At 30.3% G+C, this 27,743-nt stretch overlaps 8 protein-coding genes and 2 pseudogenes across 10 annotated transcripts, besides 3 other annotated features; 6 read left to right on the forward strand and 4 right to left on the reverse strand.

Annotated features, from left to right (window-relative positions):
- Nucleotides 1–5,973: a mobile genetic element.
- A 519-nt stretch (nucleotides 5,974–6,492) lies between these two features.
- TVAGG3_0602210 lies at nucleotides 6,493–8,967 on the forward strand (annotated as a pseudogene). The gene has a single exon. A coding segment is annotated over exon 1 (2,475 nt).
- Nucleotides 8,968–10,389: 1,422 nt separating this feature from the next.
- Nucleotides 10,390–11,575, reverse strand: TVAGG3_0602220 (cysteine S-palmitoyltransferase protein; the record flags this gene model as incomplete). The annotated part of the gene is made up of 1 exon (XM_001580720.1): nucleotides 10,679–11,575. One exon carries the CDS (start codon nucleotides 11,573–11,575, stop codon nucleotides 10,679–10,681), a length of 897 nt encoding a protein of 298 aa, XP_001580770.1.
- Nucleotides 11,576–13,226: 1,651 nt separating this feature from the next.
- TVAGG3_0602230 (UDP-xylose synthase) lies at nucleotides 13,227–14,261 on the reverse strand (the record flags this gene model as incomplete). Its single annotated transcript, XM_001580721.2, has 1 exon — nucleotides 13,284–14,225. The coding sequence occupies one exon, from the start codon at nucleotides 14,223–14,225 to the stop codon at nucleotides 13,284–13,286; it is 942 nt and encodes a 313-aa protein (XP_001580771.1).
- A 408-nt stretch (nucleotides 14,262–14,669) lies between these two features.
- Nucleotides 14,670–15,256: a mobile genetic element.
- A 463-nt stretch (nucleotides 15,257–15,719) lies between these two features.
- On the forward strand, nucleotides 15,720–15,947 carry TVAGG3_0602250 (protein of unknown function (DUF3447); the record flags this gene model as incomplete). Its single annotated transcript, XM_001580722.1, has 1 exon — nucleotides 15,720–15,947. One exon carries the CDS (start codon nucleotides 15,720–15,722, stop codon nucleotides 15,945–15,947), a length of 228 nt encoding a protein of 75 aa, XP_001580772.1.
- Nucleotides 15,948–16,125: 178 nt separating this feature from the next.
- TVAGG3_0602260 (protein ubiquitination) lies at nucleotides 16,126–16,455 on the forward strand (the record flags this gene model as incomplete). The annotated part of the gene is made up of 1 exon (XM_001580723.1): nucleotides 16,126–16,455. The coding sequence occupies one exon, from the start codon at nucleotides 16,126–16,128 to the stop codon at nucleotides 16,453–16,455; it is 330 nt and encodes a 109-aa protein (XP_001580773.1).
- A 1,018-nt stretch (nucleotides 16,456–17,473) lies between these two features.
- Nucleotides 17,474–18,775: a mobile genetic element.
- On the forward strand, nucleotides 17,569–18,695 carry TVAGG3_0602280 (annotated as a pseudogene). Its single transcript has one exon. A coding segment is annotated over exon 1 (1,127 nt).
- Nucleotides 18,776–19,250: 475 nt separating the features above from the next.
- TVAGG3_0602290 (uncharacterized protein) lies at nucleotides 19,251–20,418 on the forward strand (the record flags this gene model as incomplete). Its single annotated transcript, XM_001580724.1, has 1 exon — nucleotides 19,255–20,238. The coding sequence occupies one exon, from the start codon at nucleotides 19,255–19,257 to the stop codon at nucleotides 20,236–20,238; it is 984 nt and encodes a 327-aa protein (XP_001580774.1).
- A 2,498-nt stretch (nucleotides 20,419–22,916) lies between these two features.
- On the reverse strand, nucleotides 22,917–25,679 carry TVAGG3_0602300 (armadillo (ARM) repeat-containing protein family; the record flags this gene model as incomplete). Its single annotated transcript, XM_001580725.1, has 1 exon — nucleotides 22,917–25,679. The coding sequence occupies one exon, from the start codon at nucleotides 25,677–25,679 to the stop codon at nucleotides 22,917–22,919; it is 2,763 nt and encodes a 920-aa protein (XP_001580775.1).
- Nucleotides 25,680–25,789: 110 nt separating this feature from the next.
- TVAGG3_0602310 (ribonuclease inhibitor domain-containing protein) lies at nucleotides 25,790–26,596 on the forward strand (the record flags this gene model as incomplete). Its single annotated transcript, XM_001580726.1, has 1 exon — nucleotides 25,817–26,533. The coding sequence occupies one exon, from the start codon at nucleotides 25,817–25,819 to the stop codon at nucleotides 26,531–26,533; it is 717 nt and encodes a 238-aa protein (XP_001580776.1).
- Nucleotides 26,597–26,659: 63 nt separating this feature from the next.
- On the reverse strand, nucleotides 26,660–27,708 carry TVAGG3_0602320 (NUBPL iron-transfer P-loop NTPase (ParA) family; the record flags this gene model as incomplete). The annotated part of the gene is made up of 1 exon (XM_001580727.1): nucleotides 26,705–27,574. The coding sequence occupies one exon, from the start codon at nucleotides 27,572–27,574 to the stop codon at nucleotides 26,705–26,707; it is 870 nt and encodes a 289-aa protein (XP_001580777.1).
- Between the last annotated feature and the right edge of the window lie 35 nt (nucleotides 27,709–27,743).

The raw sequence follows: 27,743 nt of genomic DNA on the forward strand, positions 1-27,743 counted from the left end.
TTAATGTTGAATCATAACTTCCACGAATGAATGAGTATGTATTGATTGATTCTGTTGCATTCTTGCGAACTCTTGAATCAGCCATAACTACTAAAGAACGCTTTGAATCATCCATAGAAGTCATTATGTCAATATCGTAATCATGCAGGAATAACATTTAATCATTCTGTTCGAAACTGCATAGAAGAAATTAGTGTTACAATAAATGTGAAGACCTCCTGAAGCGGTTTTAACGATAACATCTTTATCCGAAAGTTTTGATAGAATGTTTTTCTAACTGTTTCTTTAAGTTCATCATTGTATGATTTATTGATATCAACATCTATAATCGTTAAATTTGATATTTATTTTTTACTAATAAAGCCATACCAGTTTTCCTTCCTCTTCCTCCATCGTGTTTGAGGTAGTTATGTAAATCAATCATGTTTTCACCAATTCTTTCGTTGAGGGTTTTAGTTTCTGCACAATCTAATTCGCTAATTCCTCAGCTAATGAATCAATAACTTTTTCATCAGAAACGATATAGTTGCTGTTGTTGTTTGTTGCTGTCATTTATATAGGAATAAAAAAATAAAAATAATTTTAAAACTAACTTTATTTTTGGATTGCATGATATTTCCGACACTGTTGTCAAAATGTCATGTTGTCTCATTTTTTCAGAGAAGTTAAATTACCTGGTGACCTGGTGACCCGGTGACCTCATCAGTTATTCAAAAATAAATAATTATTGAATAACCTAAAAACATTAACGTAAACATTAACGATAAAAATTTATTTCCGACACTGTTGTCAAAATGTCATGTTGTCTCATTTTTTCAGAGAAGTTAAATTACCTGGTGACCTGGTGACCCGGTGACCTCATCAGTTATTCAAAAATAAATAATTATTGAATAACCTAAAACATTAACGTAAACATTAACGATAAAAATTTATTTCCGACACTTGTCAAAATGTCATGTTGTCTCATTTTTTCAGAGAAGTTAAATTACCTGGTGACCTGGTGACCCGGTGACCTCATCAGTTATTCAAAATAAATATATTGAATAACCTAAAACATTAACGTAAACATTAACGATAAAATTTATTCCGACACTGTTGTCAAAATGTCATGTTGTCTCATTTTCAGAGAAGTTAATTACCTGGTGACCTGGTGACCGGTGACCTCATCAGTTATTTCAAAAATAATATTATTGAATTAACCTAAAACATTAACGTAAACATTAACGATAAAAATTTATTTCCGACACTGTTGTCAAAATGTCATGTTGTCTCATTTTTTCAGAGAAGTTAAATTACCTGGTGACCTGGTGACCCGGTGACCTCATCAGTTATTCAAAATAAATAATTATTGAATAACTAAAAACATTAACGTAAACATTAACGATAAAAATTTATTTTCCGACACTGTTGTCAAAATGTCATGTTGTCTCATTTTTTCAGAGAAGTTAAATTACCTGGTGACCTGGTGACCCGTGACCTCATCAGTTATTCAAAAATAAATAATTATTGAATAACCTAAAAACATTAACGTAAACATTAACGATAAAAATTATTTCCGACCTGTTGTCAAAATGTCATGTTGTCTCATTTTTTCAGAGAAAGTTAAATTACCTGGTGACCTGGTGACCCGGTGACCTCATCAGTTATTCAAAAATAAATAATTATTGAATAACCTAAAAACATTAACGTAAACATTAACGATAAAATTTATTTCGACACTGTTGTCAAAATGTCATGTTGTCTCATTTTTTTCAGAGAAGTTAAATTACCTGGTGACCTGGTGACCTGGTGACCTCATCAGTTATTTAAAAATAAATAATTATTGAATAACCTAAAAACATTAACGTAAACATTAACGATAAAAATTTATTTCCGACACTGTTGTCAAAATGTCATGTTGTCTCATTTTTTCAGAGAAGTTAAATTACCTGGTGACCTGGTGACCCGGTGACCTCATCATTTATTCAAAAATAAATAATTATTGAATAACCTAAAAACATTAACGTAAAACATTAACGATAAAAATTTATTCCGACACTGTTGTTCAAAATGTCATGTTGTCTCATTTTTCAGAGAAGTTAAATTACCTGGTGAACCTGGTGACCTCATCAGTTATTCAAAAATAAATAATTATTGAATAACCTAAAAACATTAACGTAAACATTAACGATAAAAATTATTTCCGACACTGTTGTCAAAATGTCATGTTGTCTCATTTTTTCAGAGAAGTTAAATTACCTGGTGACCTGGTGACCCGGTGACCTCATCAGTTATTCAAAAATAAATAATTATTGAATAACCTAAAAACATTAACGTAAACATTAACGATAAAAATTTATTTCCGACACTGTTGTCAAAATGTCATGTTGTCTCATTTTTTCAGAGAAGTTAAATTACCTGGTGACCTGGTGACCCGGTGACCTCATCAGTTATTCAAAAATAAATAATTATTGAATAACCTAAAAACATTAACGTAAACATTAACGATAAAAATTTATTTCCGACACTGTTGTCAAAATGTCATGTTGTCTCATTTTTCAGAGAAGTTAAATTACCTGGTGACCCGGTGACCTCATCAGTTTATTCAAAAAATAAATAATTATTGAATAACCTAAAAACATTAACGTAAACATTAACGATAAAAATTTATTTCCGACACTGTTGTCAAAAATGTCATGTTGTCTCATTTTTCAGAGAAGTTAAATTACCTGGTGACCTGGTGACCCGTGACCTCATCAGTTATTCAAAAATAAATAATTATTGAATAACCTAAAAAACATTAACGTAAACATTACGATAAAAATTTATTTCCGACACTGTTGTCAAAATGTCATGTTGTCTCATTTTTCAGAGAAGTTAAATTACCTGGTGACCTGCGTGACCGGTGACCTCATCAGTTATTCAAAAATAAATAAATATTGAATAACCTAAAAACATTAACGTAAACATTAACGATAAAAATTTATTTCCGACACTGTTGTCAAAATGTCATGTTGTCTCATTTTTTCAGAGAAGTTAAATTACCTGGTGACCTGGTGACCGGTGACCTCATCAGTTATTCAAAAATAAATAATTATTGAATAACCTAAAAACATTAACGTAAACATTAACGATAAAAATTTATTTCCGACACTGTTGTCAAAATGTCATGTTGTCTCATTTTTTCAGAAAGAATTAAATTACCTGGTGACCTGGTGACCCGGTGACCTCATCAGTTATTCAAAAATAAATAATTATTGAATAACCTAAAAACATTAACGTAAACATTAACGATAAAAATTTATTTCCGACACTGTTGTCAAAATGTCATGTTGTCTCATTTTTCAGAGAAGGTAAATTACCTGGTGACCTTGGTGACCTCATCAGTTATTCAAAAATAAATAATTATTGAATAACCTAAAAACATTAACGTAAACATTAACGATAAAAATTTATTTCCGACACTGTTGTCAAAATGTCATGTTGTCTCATTTTTTCAGAGAAGTTAAATACCTGGTGACCTGGTGACCCGGTGACCTCATCAGTTATTCAAAAATAAATAATTATTGAATAACCTAAAAAAACATTAACGTAAACATTAAACGATAAAAATTTATTTCCGACACTGTTGTCAAAATGTCATGTTGTCTCATTTTTTCAGAGAAGTTAAATTACCTGGTGACCTGGTGACCGGTGACCTCATCAGTTATTCAAAAATAAATAATTATTGAATAACCTAAAAACATTAACGTAAACATTAACGATAAAATTTATTTCCGACACTGTTGTCAAAATGTCATGTTGTCTCATTTTTTCAGAGAAGTTAAATTACCTGGTGACCTGGTGACCCTCATCAGTTATTCAAAAATAAATAATTATTGAATAACCTAAAAACATTAACGTAAACATTAACGATAAAAATTTATTTCCGACACTGTTGTCAAAATGTCATGTTGTCTTCATTTTTTCAGAGAAGTTAAATTACCTGGTGACCTGGTGACCCGGTGACCTCATCAGTTATTCAAAAATAAATAATTATTGAATAACCTAAAAACATTAACGTAAACATTAACGATAAAAATTTATTTCCGACACTGTTGTCAAAATGTCATGTTGTCTCATTTTTCAGAGAAGTTAAATTACCTGGTGACCTGGTGACCGGTGACCTCATCAGTTATTCAAAAATAAATAATTATTGAATAACCTAAAAACATTAACGTAAACATTAACGATAAAAATTTATTTCGACACTGTTGTCAAAATGTCATGTTGTCTCATTTTTTCAGAGAAGTTAAATTACCTGGTGACCTGGTGACCCGGTGACCTCATCAGTTATTCAAAAATAAATAATATATTGAATAACCTAAAAACATTAACGTAAACATTAACGATTAAAAATTTATTTCCGACACTGTGCAAAATGTCATGTTGTCTCATTTTTCAGAAGAGTTAAATTACCTGTGACTGGTACCGGTGACCTCATCAGTTATTCAAAATAAAATAATTATTGAATAACCTAAAAACATTACGTAAACATTAACGATAAAAATTTATTTCCGACACTGTTGTCAAAAATGTCATGTTGTCTCATTTTTTCAGAGAAGTTAAAATTACCTGGTGACCTGGTGACCGGTGACCTCATCAGTTATTCAAAAATAAATAATTATTGAATAACCTAAAAAACATTAACGTAAACATTAACGATAAAAATTTATTTCCGACACTGTTGTCAAAATGTCATGTTGTTCTCATTTTTTTCAGAGAAGTTAAATTACCTGGTGACCCGGTGACCTCATCATTATTCAAAAATAAAATAATTATTGAATAACCTAAAAACATTAACGTAAACATTAACGATAAAAAAATTATTTCCGACACTGTTGTCAAAATGTCATTTGTCTCATTTTTCAGAGAAGTTAAATTACCTGGTGACCTGGTGACCCGGTGACCTCATCAGTTATTCAAAAATAAATAATTATTGAATAACCTAAAAACATTAACGTAAACATTAACGATAAAAATTTATTTCCGACACTGTTGTCAAAATGTCATGTTGTCTCATTTTTTCAGAGAAGTTAAATACCTGGTGAACCTGGTGACCCGGTGACCTCATCAGTTATTCAAAAATAATAATTATTGAATAACCTAAAAACATTAACGTAAACATTAACGATAAAAATTTATTTCCGACACTGTTGTCAAAAGTTAGTATCCCTAAGTCGTGTACAGCGGCACTGCGCGCCTCCGTACACCACTTAGCGGTTTTGACACTTACGAAACCGTAACGTATATTACAACACAACCATAACACCCAACTAACCTTAAATATTTACAAAAACTATCTACACATAAACGACTTCACTAATTGATTTTCACTAACACTTCACTAACGACTCACTACCGTCCTCACTAAATAAAAAATAACCTTATTTTTATTTTTTTTAAATTTTTTTTATTCATACAAAGACATGTCCGACTACATTACTATGACTCTTCCCCAGAACGTTTCCGTGAACTATTCAAAACTCAAGTAAAACTGAGGAAAACATGCATTTTACAAACAACGACCCATTTGACGATGAAGAAACCCTGAAATTATTACAATCCCTTATTGACGCAAAGTCATTCATACATTCCTTTAGTCGCCAGAGGAACGAAAACTATTTCAACAAAGAATAAATATTTCTGAGCGATGAAGAATAATTGCCTTATCTACATAAATGCATACTTAAATAAAGCTACATATTGTACAAAGAAGCGGACTGGATTTGATCTACATATACGACGACGATGAAACAACGCTGTGTATACCCATACGATAATATGTACCATTGTTTTCATCAAGCATTAAACGATAACATAGTCAAGTAAGCGTCTCTATTCCTGTGAGTAGATATGTTATATATTTGTTTTGTCATTTATATAAAAATAACTTAAAAATTAATATATCACCACCCCACACGTATGAAAAACATAGCGCAAAAAATAATTTAGTGAATGGTGGAGATTTCACCTCTTTTTTCACCTGTTTTTTCACCCTAGCCGCCAAAGCGGCTCTGACCCTTTGGGTCTCTGTTGAACTTCATTGTTTATAACTCTCTTCCTTTCTCCAACTTTCTAACTTACTTCCTAAGTTCAGCAATGTTGTCCTCATGAAGAGTTTAATTCTTCTCAAAAATTCCTTCTTTAATCTAATGTTCTGCTTTATCATTACTAAACTGACTCACCATCCCTTCATAGTATGAATGGTAAAAACCTTCTGGATAATAGTTCCTGAATTTAATGTATTCTACCAAAACTTTTTGTTTCATCCTCAGTGCTTTTATTTGTTTCATATTCAATCGAAAATAAAAATGTTTCAATATTTAAATAAAATAACGTTATTTTTTTCGTTAAGGAAACGCAGGAGTTTTACGCATTTATTAGGAAGGGAGTATAGTTCTGTGTGTAAATTTTGGAGGCGGTTTTGTGAGTTGACTTTGAAACAGGAGTTTGTAGATTCCATAGATCTCTAATTAGTTGTGGCAGAAACTAAAACCCTCAACGAAAGAATTGGTGAAAACATGATTGATTTACATAACTACCTCAAACACGATGGAGGAAGAGGAAGGAAAACTGGTATGGCTTTATTAGTAAATAAAATATCAAATTTAACGATTATAGATGTTGATATCAATAAATCATACAATGATGAACTTAAAGAAACAGTTAGAAAAGACATTCTATCAAAACTTTCGGATAAAGATGTTATCGTTAAAACCGCTTCAGGAGGTCTTCACATTTATTGTAACACTAATTTCTTCTATGCAGTTTCGAACAGAATGATTAAATGTTATTCCTGCAATGATTACGATATTGACATAATGACTTCTATGGATGATTCAAAGCGTTCTTTAGTAGTTATGGCTGATTCAAGAGTTCGCAAGAATGCAACAGAATCAATCAATACATACTCATTCATTCGTGGAAGTTATGATTCAACATTAACCAGAACAGTGAATGATATATTAAATGATTTGAATATTAAGGTAAGAGTTGAACAGAAGAATGAAGAAATAAAGAGTATCATGAATGAAAACAAAGATGTAAACATTGACGATAAACTTGCCCAGAGCATAGTTGATGGTATCTGTGATTTTGAAGTACATAATGACGGTGGAAACATGAATTTAGAAAAAGAAGTTACATTATTTACACTGTTTCAAGCAATTAATTCGTTACCTAATCATTTGATTAATGAAGCATACGATAACGTTTATAACTTCTGCAGTTTAACAGAAAATGCAAAAAGTAATTTTGAAAAAGCACGTAGTAGATATGCACATTTAATGACTTCTCCATTTGTTTTGGTGAAGATTCTAAAACTATATCAAAAGGAATATTATGATGAATATGTTTTGCCTTTATGACGTAAGCCAAAAATAACATTTGATATCAAACTTGATGACTCGTTTTTGATAACAGATATTAGACGCAAGGCTGAAAATCATCAGTATAAAAACAGTTCTGAAGTAATTGAGGATTTATCACGTGTAATCCGTTTTGTAGATTGTGGAAACAAATACTTCATTCAAAAAGATTACAACATACACGACAAAATGAATCAAATATCATTCGTTCTTCAATCAAACATGAAAGAGTCACTCAAAATGATTAAATTATTTAATGAAGAAGGTAAAACCATAACAGCATGGGATGTACTACTAAATCAATTGTCTTCATTAACCGTTAAGGGTGTTTGCTTTAAATCTAATTCTCCAGATGTTTTCTCAACGTTTCAAGGTTATAAATACAACATTCTCGAAAAACCAGATTACTCAAAAATTGAGATGTTTATGAATTTCATTAAAGAAGCCATTTGTGATAATAACGATGAAGTGTATAAATACCTTCTCGGGTGGATTGCATCAATGATTCAACATCCTGGAATCAAGAATGAAACAGCAATTATTTTGAAAGGACTTCAGGGAACAGGTAAAAACAGATTCACAGACATTATTTCTGAACTTCTCGCTGGTTATTCATGCAAAAACATTACCGAAATAGGTGAGCTAACGGGTAATTTCAACTCAGTAGTTGAGAATAAAATGTTTCTTGTACTTAATGAACTCAAGAATGTAGGCGAAGATAGACTCGCAAACTTCAACGCTTTGAAATCAATTATAACGGATAATGAGATTAGAATTAATGAAAAGAATCAACCCAGAAGAACAGCACAGAATGTTGCAAACTTCATTTTCGTAACTAACAACGTTTACCCTGTCAAAATTGAAGTTGGAGACAGAAGATATGTGGTTTTAAGGGTCAATGGTAAATTTAAGGGTCAATTTGATTACTTCAAGAATTTAATGAATTCATGCACAAAGGAATTTTATGATAATTTGCTGACGTATTTTATCAATTACGACCTTTCATCATTTAATGTACGAATCATTCCGATGACTGAAGCCAAACAAGATTTAATTGAATTATCAACAAATCCTTTAGATGTATGGATAAATACACATTATGATGAATTGTGTGTAGGTATGACATGTAAAAATGCTCTATTCTGCAAACCATCAGACATGAAAGACAAGAATTTCCAAATGAGTATTAAGGATAAATGTGATAGGAAACAAAGAAAAATAGATGGTAAACAGACATGGTATTATGTTTTGAAAGAAGAAATGAAAGGATTATATAAACATGTTGAACCAAACGATAATGAGGATTCATTTACTGACGATGAAATACCTGTAAATGAAGCTTTATAAAGTATGATTTGAATTTATTTTTGCATTAATCCCACTATGTTGTCAAAATGTCATGTTGTCTCATTTTTTCAGAGAAGTTAAATTACCTGGTGACCTGGTGACCCGGTGACCTCATCAGTTATTCAAAAATAAATAATAAGTGCCTTCCTCCTTTCATACCTGTTGTCAAAATGTCATGTTGTCTCATTTTTTCAGAGAAGTTAAATTACCTGGTGACCTGGTGACCCGGTGACCTCATCAGTTATTCAAAAATAAATAATAAGTGCCTTCCTCCTTTCATACCTGTTGTCAAAATGTCATGTTGTCTCATTTTTTCAGAGAAGTTAAATTACCTGGTGACCTGGTGACCCGGTGACCTCATCAGTTATTCAAAAATAAATAATAAGTGCCTTCCTCCTTTCATACCTGTTGTCAAAATGTCATGTTGTCTCATTTTTTCAGAGAAGTTAAATTACCTGGTGACCTGGTGACCCGGTGACCTCATCAGTTATTCAAAAATAAATAATAAGTGCCTTCCTCCTTTCATACCTGTTGTCAAAATGTCATGTTGTCTCATTTTTTCAGAGAAGTTAAATTACCTGGTGACCTGGTGACCCGGTGACCTCATCAGTTATTCAAAAATAAATAATTATTGAATAACCTAAAAACATTAACGATAAAATTTTATTTTTATATAAATGAATACCCCACAAGCTCAAAATTTACCACGAATCATAACAAGGGAGGAAATGATAAAAATGATGCAAGAACTAATTAAAAAACAACAAACCACGAAAACCGAGAAGATGAGGAATAAAAATTAAATTTGGATTGAGTTTAAAAATTCATCTTTATTAAATTCATCTCTTCCAATCAATTTATTTATTCTATTAAATTCTTTTATTTTTGCTTCACTCAGTTGAAGGATTGAACGGTAAGTTTTTAATTTTTATTTAATGTTAAATGAAACCGATTTTAAAAATAAATGAAACAGAGGAGGAAGAAATAAATGAAAGTGAAAATGTTCAACAAAAAATAAACGTTGTTAAACCAATTACTGAAATAAAAATTTTTTCATCTGTTGAAGAATTTAATGACTATTATGCTAATAATAAAAAATTATTTGAAGAATTGACAACGTGTAAATTGAATAAAATGTTTAAAGTTGATGGATTCAAAATTTCAAAAATAAAAGGAGTGGTTAGTTTGAAATCTATTCCTCAATCAAGAATCACCTCATTAATGAAAATTGATGATTTAACAAAAAGAATAGAAGAGATTGAAGAAAGAATGAATCAAATAATTGATTTCATAAATTCAAATAATCATTAGTTTCTAATTTCTTTTACTCGTTTATGAGGTCTTTGATTATGACTTCATTGATTCCATTCAGGATTTAAACAATGTTTAATTAATCGCGGAATATCTGACATCATCTATATATAGCTTCTTTTATAAATGATGAAATAAATTATTTTAAAATTAATGTTAATTTTTTAATGGTTTATTTTTTAAAAAAAAATATTTTTTATTTCATTATGTATGGGCTGAGTGTAAATGTCTTACAATTTTGAAAATTTTTTAAATCTTGATTTATTCAAAAACGTAAGAATAAAAACCGTAAGAATCATACATTTTTTACTTCATATGTTAAAAAAAATGATACAAAATCGCTCGATATTGTATGAATTCTTACGTTTACAAAAAAAGTCACAAAACCCATCCTATACTACTACTTATATATTGAAAAATTTTCCGATATGTTTAAGTGATAAATAAACAGTTTTTAATGCTCCAAGCATATTGTGTAACTCTAATTTTGATTTTTTTACAATAAACATTTGAGAAAACTGATTAAATCAAAATTTTTGATGACAGAATAATTCATCATTCCATAGTATCAAATACATATCAAAGATTTTTGTGTATTTTTAGGTGATATCTATAAAATTCTTATATTTTATCTATTTTTCGTCATTATCTTGCTTAATTGATCTAATATATGCGCTCAGTCTATCATGAGGACTAGAATTGATATCATTAGCATCATCTTGCATATCCAATTCCACACTTGAAATATAATTTGGATTTTGTTCAAAAATTCCTGTTATTTTTGTGTTCGGAACTGGAATTAACCAAAGCCATGGATTTTCACCTAGTCTACATTGTAGATTTTTATAAAATGAGCCTAAATCAAATCTATGCTGATAATTTTGATGTTTTCTTTTTACCTTTTCAAATATAAGCTTTTCTATTGACGTCATATTTTTCATTGCAAGTGTTATTTGCTCATAAAACATTGGAATGGCGAAATATCCAAAACTTATTATTATAATTAAACTAAATATCAATGAAAATATAAAAGTTTCATTAATTCCGATAATATTAAAAGCTTGTACATATATTGGTATAACAGATAATGACCAAAGAATTATGACTAACATAAATAAAATAAAGATCTTGAAATTTCTAGAGCCAACTTGATTCTGAATGAATGGGCAATAATGTTCATATACTAGAATGCATTTATCACAACCTGTATTGTGATGGCATCTTAATGGTCTTTCTTTTTTGCATTTATAGCAAAAACATAATTCACCAAATTCATCGAGTTCTTGTTTGTAACCTTTTTTATTTTTAATTTCAGCCAATCTTTCGTCTGTAAGGATACCTGGATCAGTTAATGCAGCTGCCAAATAAGAAATACAAGTATATATGAACAGGAAAAATTGAATTCCAAAGAATGTAATATTGCACCCTAATGGGCGAAGAGGAGCATATATCCAATGCCATAATACGAATTCATGAAAAATATATGAAGCATCAATTAGTCCATAAACAATTAGCACAACTATTTGCATTTTGAAATAAAAAGTGACGATATAAATCTGATCGTAGATATAATTTTAACTGATTGTGAAGACTATATCCTACTTGGCTAAAAAGGGGAAACTCATTTTTTAGACAAAAAAAGTGGCACCTGAGTATATATTGTTTCTGCTTTATCTGATCTTCGAAATGGAATTGATCCACGTTATTAGTATGAAACAATGATATACTAGGGGCTAAAGAATGTTAATATTGCAAAGATTCAATTATTCGATATTCAACTCATCATATCTTGCATTAAAGTTGATACATTCATTTTTCCGAAATATTACAACAGTAGCAACCTTACGTATTACCAATGATAGTTAAAGTACTATTTTGGCATAAGAAATTTAAAAAGATATTGAAACGACAGATTGACTAATCATTCTGATATAATATTATGCATACTATCAGGTGATAAAATTTGAAACATCTTAGCTTAACTTCGGTTTGATTATGAGATACAGATCTAATGTTGCTTGTTCTGTAGCAATAGTCACTAACTGATAAAATTATTATGATAAGAAGTCGAAATGTGCGAGTTTAATACACATTTGATTCAGATTTATTATCGAAATGAAAATCACAATATATCTTGAACTCATCAGTGAATAAAATCATGATTTTATTGATTTTTTCTAGATATTTACAATAGTTTCTAAACATGTGAAATAGTCCTTAATTTGAACCAGAAATAATTATAAATTACTTACAATGGCTGATTATCTATAAAGAATTATATATTATTTTGATAGAAAACTATGACTGATATATGATTTTGAAATAAATGCTTCTTTTCTATATCTTTGTAAAATAGTTATTTGATTCTGTTGTATAATTCACATATTTTAGTATAAAATTATATAATAACAAAAATAAAAACGTTTTCTCGATTTAGAATACAATGGAAATGTTTTGTTTCTCTCTCAATTTTAAATCTTCAAAATTTTTAACCTCATTTTTCCAAAAAAAATCGATAATTGAAAAAAACGTTATCATTTTCGAAAAAATTGCTTAGACATTTTCTAAATTGGAAAAAATTTGGAGAAATTCACCAAGGAGAACTTCATTCTAGGTATCAGAAACAATTGCTTTCAGTCAAAAAAGTCTCGAAATTTTTAAATATTGATATTGCTTTTCATCAATCACTTAATGTCGATTGTTTGTAGTCGATGTTATCACACGCCATTAAATTCTAATATATTTGAACACACTATAAATCTTTTTCGAAACTTATCAAAATTTCGCGCAATTTAGCAATACTTCAACTATCATGCCCAGTTACTATTACCGCATTCTCATTTTAAGAAGAACGGATTAATAAAATCTAAGATCTGGCGATTTATTTACCTAATTCAAACAATATTTTTAATTATAAATCCTTATTTGTGCATATTTTATATGTAGATGTATAAAGAAAAACGAGTAAAGTGTTACTACAAAAGAATACCTGAAAGCAGCCTAATAAATAAACAATTTACTTTTTAAACATCGAATTTTGCTCGTCTTGAGTGATCTTTTTCGTTTAATTTTCATAATACGATAAAATATATGCGTTATCAAGTAAAATATATGAATTATAGTTATAGTGTGTATGAACTCATAAACATATTCAGCAATAATCTGAAGCAGAAAAATTACTTTTGGATGCTTTGAATACTAGTAACATTTAGAAAATGTTTTAATTAAATTTTTTATTTATTTCTTATCTACATAGGTTCTGAAATATGCAATTGTTGGATCAAGGCCTTGTTCAAGCATAACCTTTGGTTCCCAACCAAGCTTACGCATGGCCTTAGTAATATCTGGTTTTCTCTGTCTTGGATCATCTGCTGCCTTTTCCATGTAGATAATCTTAACATTCTGGTTAACACGTTGTTGGACGAGTTCAGCAAATTGTTTGATTGTAAATTCGTGTGGATTTCCGATGTTGCAGGCTCCTTTGATGTTTGAATCAATTAAAGCGAGGAGTCCAGCAACTGTATCGGATACGTATGTGAAACTACGTGTTTGATCGCCAGTTCCGTAGATTGTCAAATCTTGGCCTTGGAGAGCTTGCATTATGAAGTTAGAAACGACACGGCCATCCTTAGGATCCATATTTGGACCGTAAGTATTGAAAAGTCTTGCTGTGCGAATCCAAACACCTTTGCGTCCGTATTCGAAGCAAAGTGTTTCAGCTGCACGCTTTCCTTCATCGTAGCATGAGCGGATGCCACGGCAATTAACGTGGCCCCAATACTTTTCACTCTGAGGGTGCTCAAGCGGATCTCCATAAACTTCAGAAGTTGAAGTGTATAACATACGAGCATTGTACTTCTGTGCAAGCTTAAGCATGTTATGTGTTCCTGTGACGCAGGTTTCTAACGTGTGAACTGGATCTTTCATGTAAGCTGGTGGAGAAGCTGGGCAAGCAAGATGGAAGATTTTATCAACTGGAATGTCGATTGGATCAATAACATCTGCTTGGATAAATTTGAATCTTGGGTTATCCAAGAATTGCTTGATATTTTCAAGTCTTCCTGTGAAGAGATTATCAAGAACAGTAACTTGGCAGCCTTGTTCCATAAGTCTAGCAACGAGATGACTTCCAACAAAGCCAGCGCCGCCAGTAACAAGTACTCTTGTAGGTGTACTCATTTATGAACGATGAATTTTTTTCGAAATTTATTCAAATTATCTTTATTTCATTTCGTGTAATAAAAATGTTATTTTCAATGAATATTCGTCTTCCAAATTCAATTAAAGTGGATATGTCACTTTTCAAGTCAAAAAGTTAATCTTTAAAGCAAAAATTGGGACCACATTGATGTGCTCTATAATAATGAAGTCGACTCTTTAAAAAACCGTTCTGAACCGATATGTTTGGAGTACAGTGCATCTCACAAAAATTGACATTGTAAAGTTATACAGTTTACAATTGGAAAATGACAAATTTACCACTAAAAAAAATTTAGTGCCAAACAGCAAAAGTATCGGTTGGAGTCGCCGCCGACAATCTACTTGCTCGGATGCTACGCAGATTTTGATTTTGCTCCATCCACATCAGCAAGTGATTTCGGCAGGAGATCCTCAAACGGTCTTCCAGAAACGCAATACCTGTGCAGTATAACTGCTAGGATATAGTAGCCAGGCTGTGTAGGCATTGCGCTTCTAAGGATATTACTTATCCGTTATTTCCATAATGCATTTACACTACGGTCCTCTGGTCCCCAAAGGGCCAAAGATTCTGTAATTACTCGATCAGGGCAATGTTCTTCCGAGATCTCTCATTCCATCGGAAGATCTCGGAAGAACTTTGCCCTAAACTACTCATTTACTGTTCTCTGGTTTTTAAAGAGCCAGGGAATCTGTAGTTGATCTAATATACAGAGTTTTCCCGAAATCTCAAATGATGAGAGACCTCGCAAAAACTCTGCCTTAAGATAATGTTCTTGTGATATCTAACAATTTGTATGTCTCAGAATGTAAATTTATTCGGCTAGGATAGAGTTTATCCGAAGTCTCTCATTTGATGTAAGGCCTCTGAAGAATTCTGCCTTAGTGTAATGTTGTTGTGGTACTTGGCCAATAAAGAACGAGAGAGCATGTCTGAAATTCGTTTATGCTGAAGTTATCTGGATGTCTCTCAAATGAGAGAGGAAATCCAGATAACTTCAGCATAAGTTAATGCAGATAATACACGTTATTATGGGAAATTAGTTTTCCAGTTTTATAATACTATATGATTTTGTTTATGGGAAATTAAACTGCGAGACAAAAGGCGTAAGTTCACTTCTAAATTGAGAGAAAGTATTCAAAATATTCTATGAGATTCTCACAATTTCATATCACATGGTACTTACGCCTTTTGTCCCAGGTATAAAAAATCAATTTTATTTAATATATAACATAAGATTAGTACATAGATAGATATTATCAGAAAATTTAAATCCTATGATCAGGATATGATTATCTGATAATATGAAAATCTCGATATTCATTCAGTTTTTTTTTTAATTTTTCTGGAAAAAATTTTGGGCAAATGTATATCGATATGGAATTACCTCAAAACATGTCGGCACCTCTAAATGGTATCAATTGTTTTTAATGGAAAAATCCAAATTAATGGAATTTTTTATTTTAAAATTTCTAATGTCTGAACAAGACTTTCATCCACATAAATTCAGCGAAATGCGAGATATTTGTAAATCCAACATCGATTCATATAATGCGTTGTATCAGCTCAAAACGGAAAAAGAAGAAGAATTAAAAACGATTTACAAAATGATCAAAACAGAATTGATTGATTCAAAGATAATCAATCTTCAAAATATTATTATAAGAAAGATTCATCTCATTCACAGGTACAGATGGATTTGATAAAGATCAAAAACTTAAAAGCAGCTTATATCCATATCATTACGAAGGATATACATTGCTTGAATTATGTTGTTACCATGGGGCTGTTGATTGTTTTAAGTTTTTAAGAACGAAATTTAACTCAGAAATAACTCAAGAATGTCTAGCATTATCATTTTTAGGAGGAAATCAAGAGATCATGAGTGAATGTTTGAAATGTCAAGAACCATATTATAAATGCATGAAATATGCAATTATTTCACACAACATTGATTTTGTTACATTCTTGATGAATGAATACAATTTAGAGATCAATTTAGATTATTGCATAGATTATAATAATCTCGAATTAATTTTGGTTTGCTTCGATCAAACAAATGATATTAATAAATGTTTAGTTAATTCAATTATGCTTGGTATTCCATCCCTTTGTGATTATTTCTTATCACATGGTGCAAATATTAATGAAAAAAATAAAGATGGACAAACAGTTCTTCATATTGCAGCAGAAAAAATTATTCAAAAATAGTCGAAATTCTTATTTCACATGGTGCAAATATCAATGAAAAAGATAATAATGGAAAAACAGCACTTCGTATAGCAACAGAAAAATATTATTCAAAATTAGCCGAAATTCTTATTTCACATGATGCAAATATCAATGAAAAAGATGAATATGGAGAAACCATTCTTCATTATGCACTACGTAATAATTGCCCTGAAATAGCCGAAATTCTTATTTCATATGGTGCAAATATCAATGAAAAGGATAATTATGGGCAAACAGCACTTCATATTGCAGCAGAAAAAATTATTCAAAAATAGTTGAACTTCTTTTTTCACGCTCTAGAAAGATTAATGAAAAAGATAATAATGGAAAAACGGCACTTCATTTTGCAGCAGAAAATATCAGCAAAGAAACAGCTGAAATTCTTATTTCACATGGTGCAAATATTAATGCAAAAGATAAAAATGGAAGAACCGTTCTTCATATTGCAGCATTTTATAGTGGCAAAGAAACAGCCGAACTTCTTATTTCACATGGTGCAAATATTAATGAAAAAGATAATAATGGAAGAACTGCTCTTCATAAAGCAGCAGAAAATAATCGTGAGGAAACAGCCGAAATTCTTATTTTACATCATGCAAATATTAATGAAAAAAATAAAGATGGACAAACAGCTCTTCATATTGCGGCAGAAAAAAATTATTCAAAAATAGCCGAACTTCTTATTTCACATGATGCAAATATCAATGAAAAAGATAATAATGGAAGAACCGCTCTTCATAAAGCAGCAGAAAATAATCGTAAAGAAACAGCCGAACTTCTTATTTCACATCATGCAAATATTAATGAAAAAAATAAAGATGGACAAACAGCTCTTCATATTGCAGCAGAAAAAATTATTCAAAAATAGTCGAACTCCTTCTTTCACATGATGCAAATATTAATGAAAAAGATAAATATGGAAGAACCGCTCTTCATATGACAGCATATTATAATCGTAAAGAAACAGCCGAACTTCTTATTTCACATCATGCAAATATAGGGTGTCCAAAGGTGCGTTTAGCACAGCGCTCTATATGAGACTATTAAAGGAGATATATGCTGATTATAAATATAATAAAAAAATATGAATATATGTATATGATGAGTAAGTTGTATTTTGGCGCCATGCCGGGATATAAAATGAATTTTGAGACAAGAGGCGGTTTCGCAGGAAATTTTGGCGGGATTTTTTTCATTTTTTTAATGAATCATAAAGAAAACATCCTCGCTCTTGCAAAAAAATGCAAAGACTGTAAAAAATCTACGAGACATTGGTAAAATGCTTCGGTATGGATGCTCCTAGCTATTCCACTGTAACGTATCATGTTAGGATGTATCACTTCATGAACAAAAAGGCGCCCATCATAAAAATTGACAAAAAATCGCCGGATCAAAGAAAAATCAAAGCAATTCTTCAAGCGCTAGATGAAGACCCAAGAGCATCACTCAGAAGGATAGAGGAGATGACAAAGATACCACGTACAACAGTCAGTTATTATCTGCACAATTATTTGAACTACAAACTAGCGTATACACGTTGGGTTCCGCACAACCTTAATTCAGTTCAAAAAAAATCTAGAGTCCAATCTTCGAAAGAGCTCCTCTCTATATTGGGTGCGTATCAATCCAAGAAGTTTCGCTTTTTAGTAACAGGGGACGAGTCTTGGTTTCAATATGCAACAGAAGCCAAAATCATGTGGATCCCGAAGGATGAAAATCCGCAAACATTCCCGAAGAAAAAAATTGACACACCAATGATGATGTTGTCGGTTTTTTGGGGCGTGAATGACATCATCGCAATTGATATTCTTCAAAAACCTAATACGATGAATGCTCAGTATCTAATTGACAATGTTCTTACTCAAATTATCAATTCTGATGAGTTTGAGAAATCCAAACAACAAAAACAAAAGTTTGCAATTCATTTTGATAATTCAAGAGTTCACAAAAGTCATAAGGTAATGAATTACTTGGTGGAAAACAATGTCAAAGTTGTTCCAAACCCAATTTATTCACCTGATATTGCACCCTCTGACTTTTATTTATTCGGCACGCTAAAAAAGAGAGCTGAAGGACGCGAATTCGCGAGTCCAGATGATCTTGAAAATTTTGTAAGAGAGCAATTTGAGCAATTTTCTCATGATGATTTAAAGCGTGTCTTTCAAGCCTGGATCGATCGCTGCGAACGCGTGATTGAATCCAATGGTGATTATATTTAAATAAACTTTATATATATGTAACTTGTTTATTTCTATTCGCAGTATTCAGGTTTGTGCTAAACACACCTTTGGACACCCTATATTAATGAAAAAGATAAATATGGAAGAACCGCTCTTCATATTGCAGTTGAAAATAATCGTAAAGAAAAAGCCGAACTTCTTATTTCACATGGTGCAAATAAATAATATCCTTATATAAGAAGCTTATCCTCATATTCCGGTATTTTTGAAGATGAATTTCATAAAAAATAAAAAATTTTTATCATTTTCCGCACTATTTTATGTGATTAAAATAAGTAAATATTCTTCCGATATATGAAGGACGTGAGCATGTGAAATGTGCGCATTTTTAAAGTTGTCACTGCATTAGGAGAAATCGCAGCTAACTCATGTCTTTCGTTGACAATTTTTGATTTAAATTTTTCCTTGTCTAAGATCAAAAGTTAATAGTGTTGGTGGGGAATAGTTATTATAAATCCCTATATAGTACCTGATATGGCTGTTGAACTTTTTACTATCGGACTAAAACTTATATTGATATTATGAGAGTATAAAAAAAATGACTGAGCAAGCCGATGATAAAGGAAACTATCTTCAAAAGATAACAGAATGTTTAACAACTCAAGAAATGGTCAACATGTACCTTGGATTTTCAGAACCAAAGAATCCACATCTCAGCGTTTTTTGCTGGTTAGTATCTTATGGAATTCTTCCATTAAATTCAGCAGCGGCTGTGATGGTTAAGGTGACTAGTGTTAATGAAAAGTATACTAAGGAATTAGCCCAATTGTCAAACTTTAATTTTTCAAATACTTTCGATCGAACGCAAGAAGAGAATTTTCAAAACTTTTTAAGTTCCATTAAAAGTAATTGGCATACTATACTAAATTCAGATGGTCTTAATGTCGAAAGTCTCGTTAAATCAGCACAAACAGTAATTCCTTTCATTTGCAAATGTCGCGGTGTTGAATATAGCGATGGATTAGTATCAACATACGTCAGAATATATGAAGTTTTATTCCAAGTTTTCAAAATTTCAGAGTTTACAGTTCATGTTGAAGCTCTTTCGTATTTTTTAATTTTGGAGATGTACAAAACAATTCACAACCTATTCAACTCATCAGATGACAACTCATACGTTTCAAAAATTACAAAACTCGGTCAAGAACTAGAAATTTCTACATTTGATTCTCCAGAAAAAATATCTAAATTTACTCATTCATTGGTATTTGACTCGATCTCGAAGCTTAACCTTCAAGAATTCTTTGAATTCTGGGATAGATTCGTATTCAGAAAAGGAATTATCGAAATTTACTTGTACGAGCTTATCAAGACATTTGTTTCTGATAACAAAAACGGAAATTACCTTCAAGACTTTGTTTCTCAAAATGTAGGTTTAAATGCACGTCAATTTAATGAGAGAATTGAAGCATCATTATATATTCAACTACGGAAAGATTCTCGTTCTAGTCAGAACTTAGTATTTGCTTCTATGGCCATAGCCGGCCTTTTTATTTTATATCGAAAATTTATGTCGAATTAAAATAAACTATCTGTTTAAATGTTAACTTTAAATGTCATATTACATTCGCTTATTATTTAATATTATCGAATTTTTGATATTTCAATGTATCCATTCAATATCTTTATTAAAAATTATGATTTAATATGTTTCAAATAATGAAAATAGTTTACAACTATATTAAAAGGATAAGTCTAATAAATCTTCAGGGAAAAGATTAAAAAGACAATCGTTTTTGGAATTTAGATTCATTTCTCGAAAATCAGCAATAGATGCATCAATCAATTCTTCAAATGATATGTGTGGTTCGTTTTTTGGTGTATTTGTTTCTATTTTCTTGCATTTTGTTTTACACCGATCAGACATTAATACAGGTGCTCGTCCTTTGGATGCAAGTAGTGAATATCTATTTTTAATATTAACATCAGATCTTGTTGGAAAGTGTTTAACTATTTTTGCCCAGCTAGATCCATGTCGTTTAACTAAACTGATTAAAAATCGATCTTCTTGTGATGTCTAAGGTCCATTAACTAAGTTCGGTGATAAGTAATTAATATATCTTTCTCTGCATTGGCGCGTATTGCGTCCTTCCATTAGAGATGCAATTTTTTTCCACGAATGAATGCCATAAATTCCAACAAGTTCTTTAAGACGCTCATCTTCATCAGCACTAAACTTGTGTCTCATTGAATCAACTCGTTTCAGAGGTTCTTTTGCTATTTTCTTCATTAAAAAATTTGAATATAATACTTTTCAATTAAATCACAATTCAATGAAATGATTTGAATGATGATATTAAAGAAATTCATAAGATATTGTACTTCCAATTAATTTAGAATACTTTTTAAAAAATATTCGAATATAGGTTATTTGAAAATAACTTTCAATTAACGAATAAAATTTTAAATTCAGCTATCAAATAGAAATGGACTATTATCACAAATTTTTGATTTTTATTAATTCTTCCGTTTCAATTTGCAATCTTTATCAATAATTGAATACACACGTCTATAATTTTAAATATTTTGACCCATTAAAATTATATACAATGAAATTATTCTCGATAAAAATCATCAGTACAAAAGATTGTTTAGAAAATTTATCAATGAAGAACCAAAAATATTCAACATTCGATTATCATCGGCGTGGTATTCTCTATAATAGCACAATAAAAGCAACAATAAAAATCACACTTTCAAATTGTCTGATTTAAGGTTTTCAATTCAAGAAAATCATGTAAAATATTTGTAAATAATTGATTTTCGGCAAAAATAATAAAATATATTATTATGATAGTGTATGCTATGTAAGAACCATGAGAAATTGTGATGGAAATTTTGCAATTCTAATAGATTTTATTGTAATTATCATTAATTATGAAGAAAAGCGATTTAGAACTCATCATATCTGTCAGTAAGATCGAATGTTTATCGCTGATTTAAAATTTTTGCAGAATTTGATAAAAATTGTTGAAAAATATTGTGAAACCTATAAATCACTACATGATCATGGTCATTATGAGGTAATTCAATATTGTTCGACCTTTTTAATAATTCATGTATTAGGATTCGCTATAATTTTTTCGTGATTTTCAAGAAATTGAAAACACTTACAGATTTATACAAAAATTCAATAGACCTTTATATTTGAAAGGACATATAGAATAATCCACAAAAAATGATTATCGGAATTTACAAGCGAACTCTATTCATTCATTTTGTTCTCAAGGTTATTATCGGAAATAATATTTCCCAAAAAATTGAGAGAAAAATCTTGTAATTTATCGTAATATAATAATCGCGTATCTAAAACATCTATAAATCTTCACTTGAGCAACCCTCTATATTGAAATAATTTGATGTTCTCAGAAAATGTCAAATTTTTTCACAGTATCGGAAAAAGTTATCACACATCGAATTTTCATACTGGCAGAATAGTTAAAATTTTGATAACATGTTTACTTAAGTGATAACATAGTATTGCTTATATTGCTTTCAAGAAATTGAATGATTCGTTGGTTAATTAAGATTTTTTTTCTTCCTAATAATTAATATCATGTATTACAAATGCATATATTGACAATGTCACACTATTAGTTTGCATAAAATATATGATAAGGACTGAAAACATAATCATAAAGTTTAATAGATAAAAAAAGAACATAGAACTTTAAAAATCAAAATACCTCTCATTATGCATTATTTTTTTGGATGTTTTGAAAATTCTATTACAAATTTATGTGCTCTTGTTTCTTGAACAAAAAGAGTTTCTAATGGAAAGCTGTATGTCCATCATTTTCTTTTGATTTTTTATCAGCACCATTTGTTATAAGATCATAGAGTGCTTTGCGATTATTATCTTTTGCATTTTTGTCAGCACCATAGTTGATTAATACTAGGTCTGTGTTTTCATTTATATTGACTTCATAATGAAGTGCAGTTTTGCGCTATTAAATTATTAAAGTTCTGGCAAATAGTCATTTAATGATTTTGATGAATAATGAAATTGTGTATCTTCATCCTCCAAATTAATGAATAAAAGGATGAAATTTTGTTGGGATGTTAAAAATTACGGTCGTTGACATAATACACTCTATAATATACTATATTTACCTAAACAAATCTATATAAAAAATTAAATATAATAGATATATTGAATTTTGTTATCAAATCAAGGATAGTAATCATCCACAAACTCATTTAACTGCTCTTCAGTGATTGACAAAACTGAATAAATTGAGTAAAGAGTTCTTCATCAATATTTTCACCAATTTCTTCTTTCTTTTCAATTAATAAGTTACAATCTTGCAAAAGAATATTGATAAGCTCGTTGTCGTACCTAAATTTCATGAAATTTTGCATCATTCTATTAATTTCAGATAAATCATGGGGAGGAAAATTCTGTAGAGCTAATTTTTCGAATTCCAAATTTTCTGATAATGCACAATATGTAGAAATTAAACTATAGATGTTAGAATCTGCATCATCAGTCGAATTTCCTATCCAGTTAGCAGCCAACAATACATATCCTTCAAATATACTTAATGTATCTGGAAAATTTGACAAAAACAAATTTGTCAAATAACAGAAATTTTGATAGCAATCAATCGGTATTTTTTCATGAATAAATGCATAAACATTAGTAATGAATTCGAAGAAATTCTCTGGTAAATTTCCAGATTCGACGAAATCTATAAGCAATCCTAAATATGAATCATAGCAAGCAGATGGAGCTTGGTTTAAAACATTTGCAGTTAAACATTGCAAAAGAAGATAACTTTCTTCTCTTCCTCTAACTAATCCTAACTTTAACAAATCTAATACATGTATAAAGATATTAAACGATGGATTATTAATAAATGATCCAATATATGAATCAATTATTTGATCGAAATCACCAAAATCTTCATTGTTTTGCAGTGAATTTAATATTCTTACTACACTACTCAACAAATAAAAACCATTTTTATCTTCATTATTAACTTCAAATGAAAGTAATTCTTGGACTAATCTAAGGATATCTTCATGATGCAAATAAATAGACATTTCAGGCAAAACAGGAACAACAGCAATAACTAAATCTTCGTTTTTGACAGAAATTGCATGGAAAATATCATTCATTAAATCTCCAAGAAAATCAAAAGATTTTGTTTTCGAAACATAAAAGAACTTAATAGGAATAAAGAACACTTCTAATGAAGGAGTAGTGAAATGCATCTGACAAAACTCTCTCAAGTAATTTGAGATGTCAGTATTTAACAGAAAATTATCTTCATCATTTGGATATTTTTCAAGAAATCTTGACATGAATTGGAATAAAGTTGTAAACAAAGAAATATCACTTTTCTCGTCTTGTTTGATTTGTTCCAATATCATTATAATAGGATTATATATCAAAGGAACAATTCTTTCATTCAAATCAGGGAATTTGCAAAGAATAGCACCAGATATTAACAAAATAGATTCAAATGAATTTTCTTGACTGATAACAAATTCAATTATTTCTAAAATGGCTGCTGCTGTTTCTTCTTTTATAACTTCACATCTATAAACTAAATTAGTGATATCATTAATTAAATAAACATCTAAACTATCAACGGAAACTCTCGATAACATTATTTCAAGTAAATTACTTACATCAAATTCAGTTTGACATATTTCTGTAATCGATTCTGAAAATTTTACTTCGAGTTCTTCATCACCAGAAAAAGCCATCCAAAGGACACTTTCCAAAGAGTCAATATCTCCTGTTTGCTCAAAAAGCAATTCAATAAACGAAAGACTCGTTACTTGCAAATTAAAATCATATTCTTCAGGGGAATTAATATGATTTAAAACCTTTTCTCTAAACAAATTAACAAAAATAGTTTCGAGTTCATTGTCTAATTTCGAAAAATTCGAATAACATTCTATCATAAATCTCAATCCTGTTAAATAATATGATAATTCATCAACTTCGAAACATTGAACAATGTTTTCAATGAAAAATCCATATAAACTTGGAAAATACGATGCAGTTTTGACGCATTCGGATATATATGACTTGACATTGTCACTGTCAGCCATTTCAAGACTTAAACTGAAAATATCTGAAATAATTGATTGCGTATTTGATGAATCTTGGTAAGGAATACAATGTAACAAATATTGGTATATTGTAAATTTAATTTGAGGAGGTACATCTTCATTAGATAGTATAGATTCAACGATTGAAGAATAATTTGGATTATTAATTAACTGATTATGGAAAGAAATCAAACTTCCGATGGTTCCTGCTAGTACAAGCTGAGAATCAAACTGTAGTGAATTGAATTCTTGTAAAAATGGTAAAATATTATTAAAAATATTTGAAATATGATTTTCTAGATCTGATTCTTCAATTCTATTGCAGCTTGTTAATGTATTGATAATATGTGCATATAAGTGATTAATTTTAATGCGTTCATCAATGACAATTTTGCTTTGGTTGAGAAAATATGAAATTTGTTGAATTATGTTTTCTGCGGAGTTGATAATAAAATCATCTGGTAGCTTGTAGAATATGAAATCCATAATAAGGAGTTTGTAGTGAATTGATTCAGCATTTTGATCAAATTTTTCTAACCATTTGAGAAATTCTGTGAAAGTAATTTGTTGTGGATATATTATATCTAAAAATATGTTTAATATATGTCGAAATGAATATGATGGCATAGATTGTAAGATTTCTAACAAATTATATTGAATTAAAGTGCGGTTACCTATATCTAAAGTACTCCATTGGATTTTTATACACTTGTATAAGTATAAATATGCTAGGTTAACTGATCTTCCATCTTGATGAGTTGATAATATATTGAATAACAAGTGAATTGTAGAAGTTTCTTCGATAATTTTAAGTATTTCTAGCCCGGCTTCTTGTATTACTTGATTATCATTCACTAATGTTTTCTCTAATAGCTGAAGAAGTTGTTCTGAATCCATTTATCAAAAAAAGGTCAAAATTTTGATAAAATTAATGAAAGGGAATGATTTATTTTATTGTAAGTTGTACCAATTGTATGAAAGATTATTTGAATGATGGAGCTAACGTACGTATTTATAAGATTTTTAAAAAAATTATGAGAAAACTTTCTTTTATAGCTGACACTACATCCACCACTATAAAATGGAGCAATAAGAACTTAAAAGCAATCCCAGTCGAAAAACTTCCGAATGCACTCGAAAATCTTAGTATTTCCAACAATCCAATTTCAGATCTAAGTATCCTTCCTAGATTTCATACATTACTTCGACTCAGCTGTGATGGAACACTCATATTTACGTTTGAAGGTGTTGTTGATCAGCCTAGACTTAATTCTGTGAGTTTAATAAATACACCAATTTCTACTCTTCCATGCTTTCGTTTAATGGCATCAATTGCATTTGGTAGATCAGTGGTAATGATAAATGGTGAACCGCTCTCAATCAGCGATGGTATCTTAAGGGCTACATACGGACCTGTTATTAAATCTTGGCTTTTCAAGGGATACGTGGTAATATCACTAGATCCGTTGATAATTTACAATCCAAAGACAAAAGAAAGGAAAAAACTTAATATTGGCCCAATTGGAGAAGAAATCGTTGAACCAGCTGGAAAACAAGGTCCTATCGATAATATTGTTGATGATGTTATTGATGATATATCAAGTCATGGAAAACCTAATAAGAAACGAAGTGCATTAAAATTATCACGACAACAAGCAGAAAAACTTAACTACTATAAAGATAAGAAAGCTATCATGGGCTCGTATGATATTCAAACCAATATTGAGCTTCCATTTCCAAGTTATCATTAATTATTCTTTAATAAAATGTTTGTATAATTGTTTGTATTAAAAAATCGTGTTTTCTGATACCAACTGTAAGGAAATTTACTTTTACGAAGAAATAATTTGATAAAAAAGAAAAATTTTGAAATAATGTTTATTTAAAGTAATATAAAGTTACTATTTATTCTCTATTTCAGTCTATTTTGATACAGCATCCATGATTTTTCCAACAATTGAATCAATTGATTCTTTGACGGTTGGTGCGATTTGATGACTCTTTCCTACAAGTCCAGCGACTAATGTTGGATCAATTGGTACACTACCAAGGTATTCAACACCTTCTTCTTGGCACATTTTCTCAGCGCCGCCATTTGTCCTTGGATAGATACTACTATCCTTACCACAGTGTGGGCAATGGTATGACGCCATATTTTCGATGATACCAAGAACGCGGATGTTAGATTTCTTGCAAAATCTGATTTCTCTTCTGACATCTGAAATTGCGACTTCTTCTGGTGTAGTAACAATGACAGCACCTGTGACACCAGCATCTTTCATAAAACTGACAATTGAAAGGTGTTCATCAGAAGTGCCTGGAGGAGTATCAATAAGCATTATTTCGGCTTCACTCCAATCAACATCTGATAAGAGCTGTAAAACCATCTGATTTTTAACACCACCACGTGCAATAATTGGATCATCTTTGTTTTCGAGGAAAAATTGTGTGCTGACAAGGTTAATATTTTCATCAACGTTTAATGGTGAAATACCTAATGATGTTTGACGTAATTTTTCGTTTTCTGCTTCGAAAAGAAGAGGCATTGATGGACCGCAAAGATCTAAATCAAGAACACCGACAGACATATCGGCAGCAAGTCTTCTTGTAAGTAGGTATGTTGTTGTTGACTTTCCAACTCCGCCTTTGCCACTCAAAACGAGGATTTTATATTGGACAGGCTCCATTGCTTCGCCTACTTTCCTGATGCTATCCTTCAAAGCTTCAGGAACTATGCCGGAACTGCATGAACCTTTCATTGGGCAATTAGCGCAATCTCCGTTACAAGACATTATGATTTTTAAGTTGTTCAGTCAAATAGAAGACGAAATCGCTCTATTTGTATTGTTTTAACACCCATTAGACAGAACATTATCATAATTAAGCTGATAAAAATTTTTTGTGAGTAAAATTTCGAGGGGTGTAAATTTTTAGTCAGGTTACTTCTGTAAAGCAAATCAT

This window comes from Trichomonas vaginalis, chromosome II (assembly GCF_026262505.1).
Source record: "Trichomonas vaginalis G3 chromosome II, whole genome shotgun sequence".
NCBI lineage: Eukaryota > Parabasalia > Trichomonadida > Trichomonadidae > Trichomonas > Trichomonas vaginalis.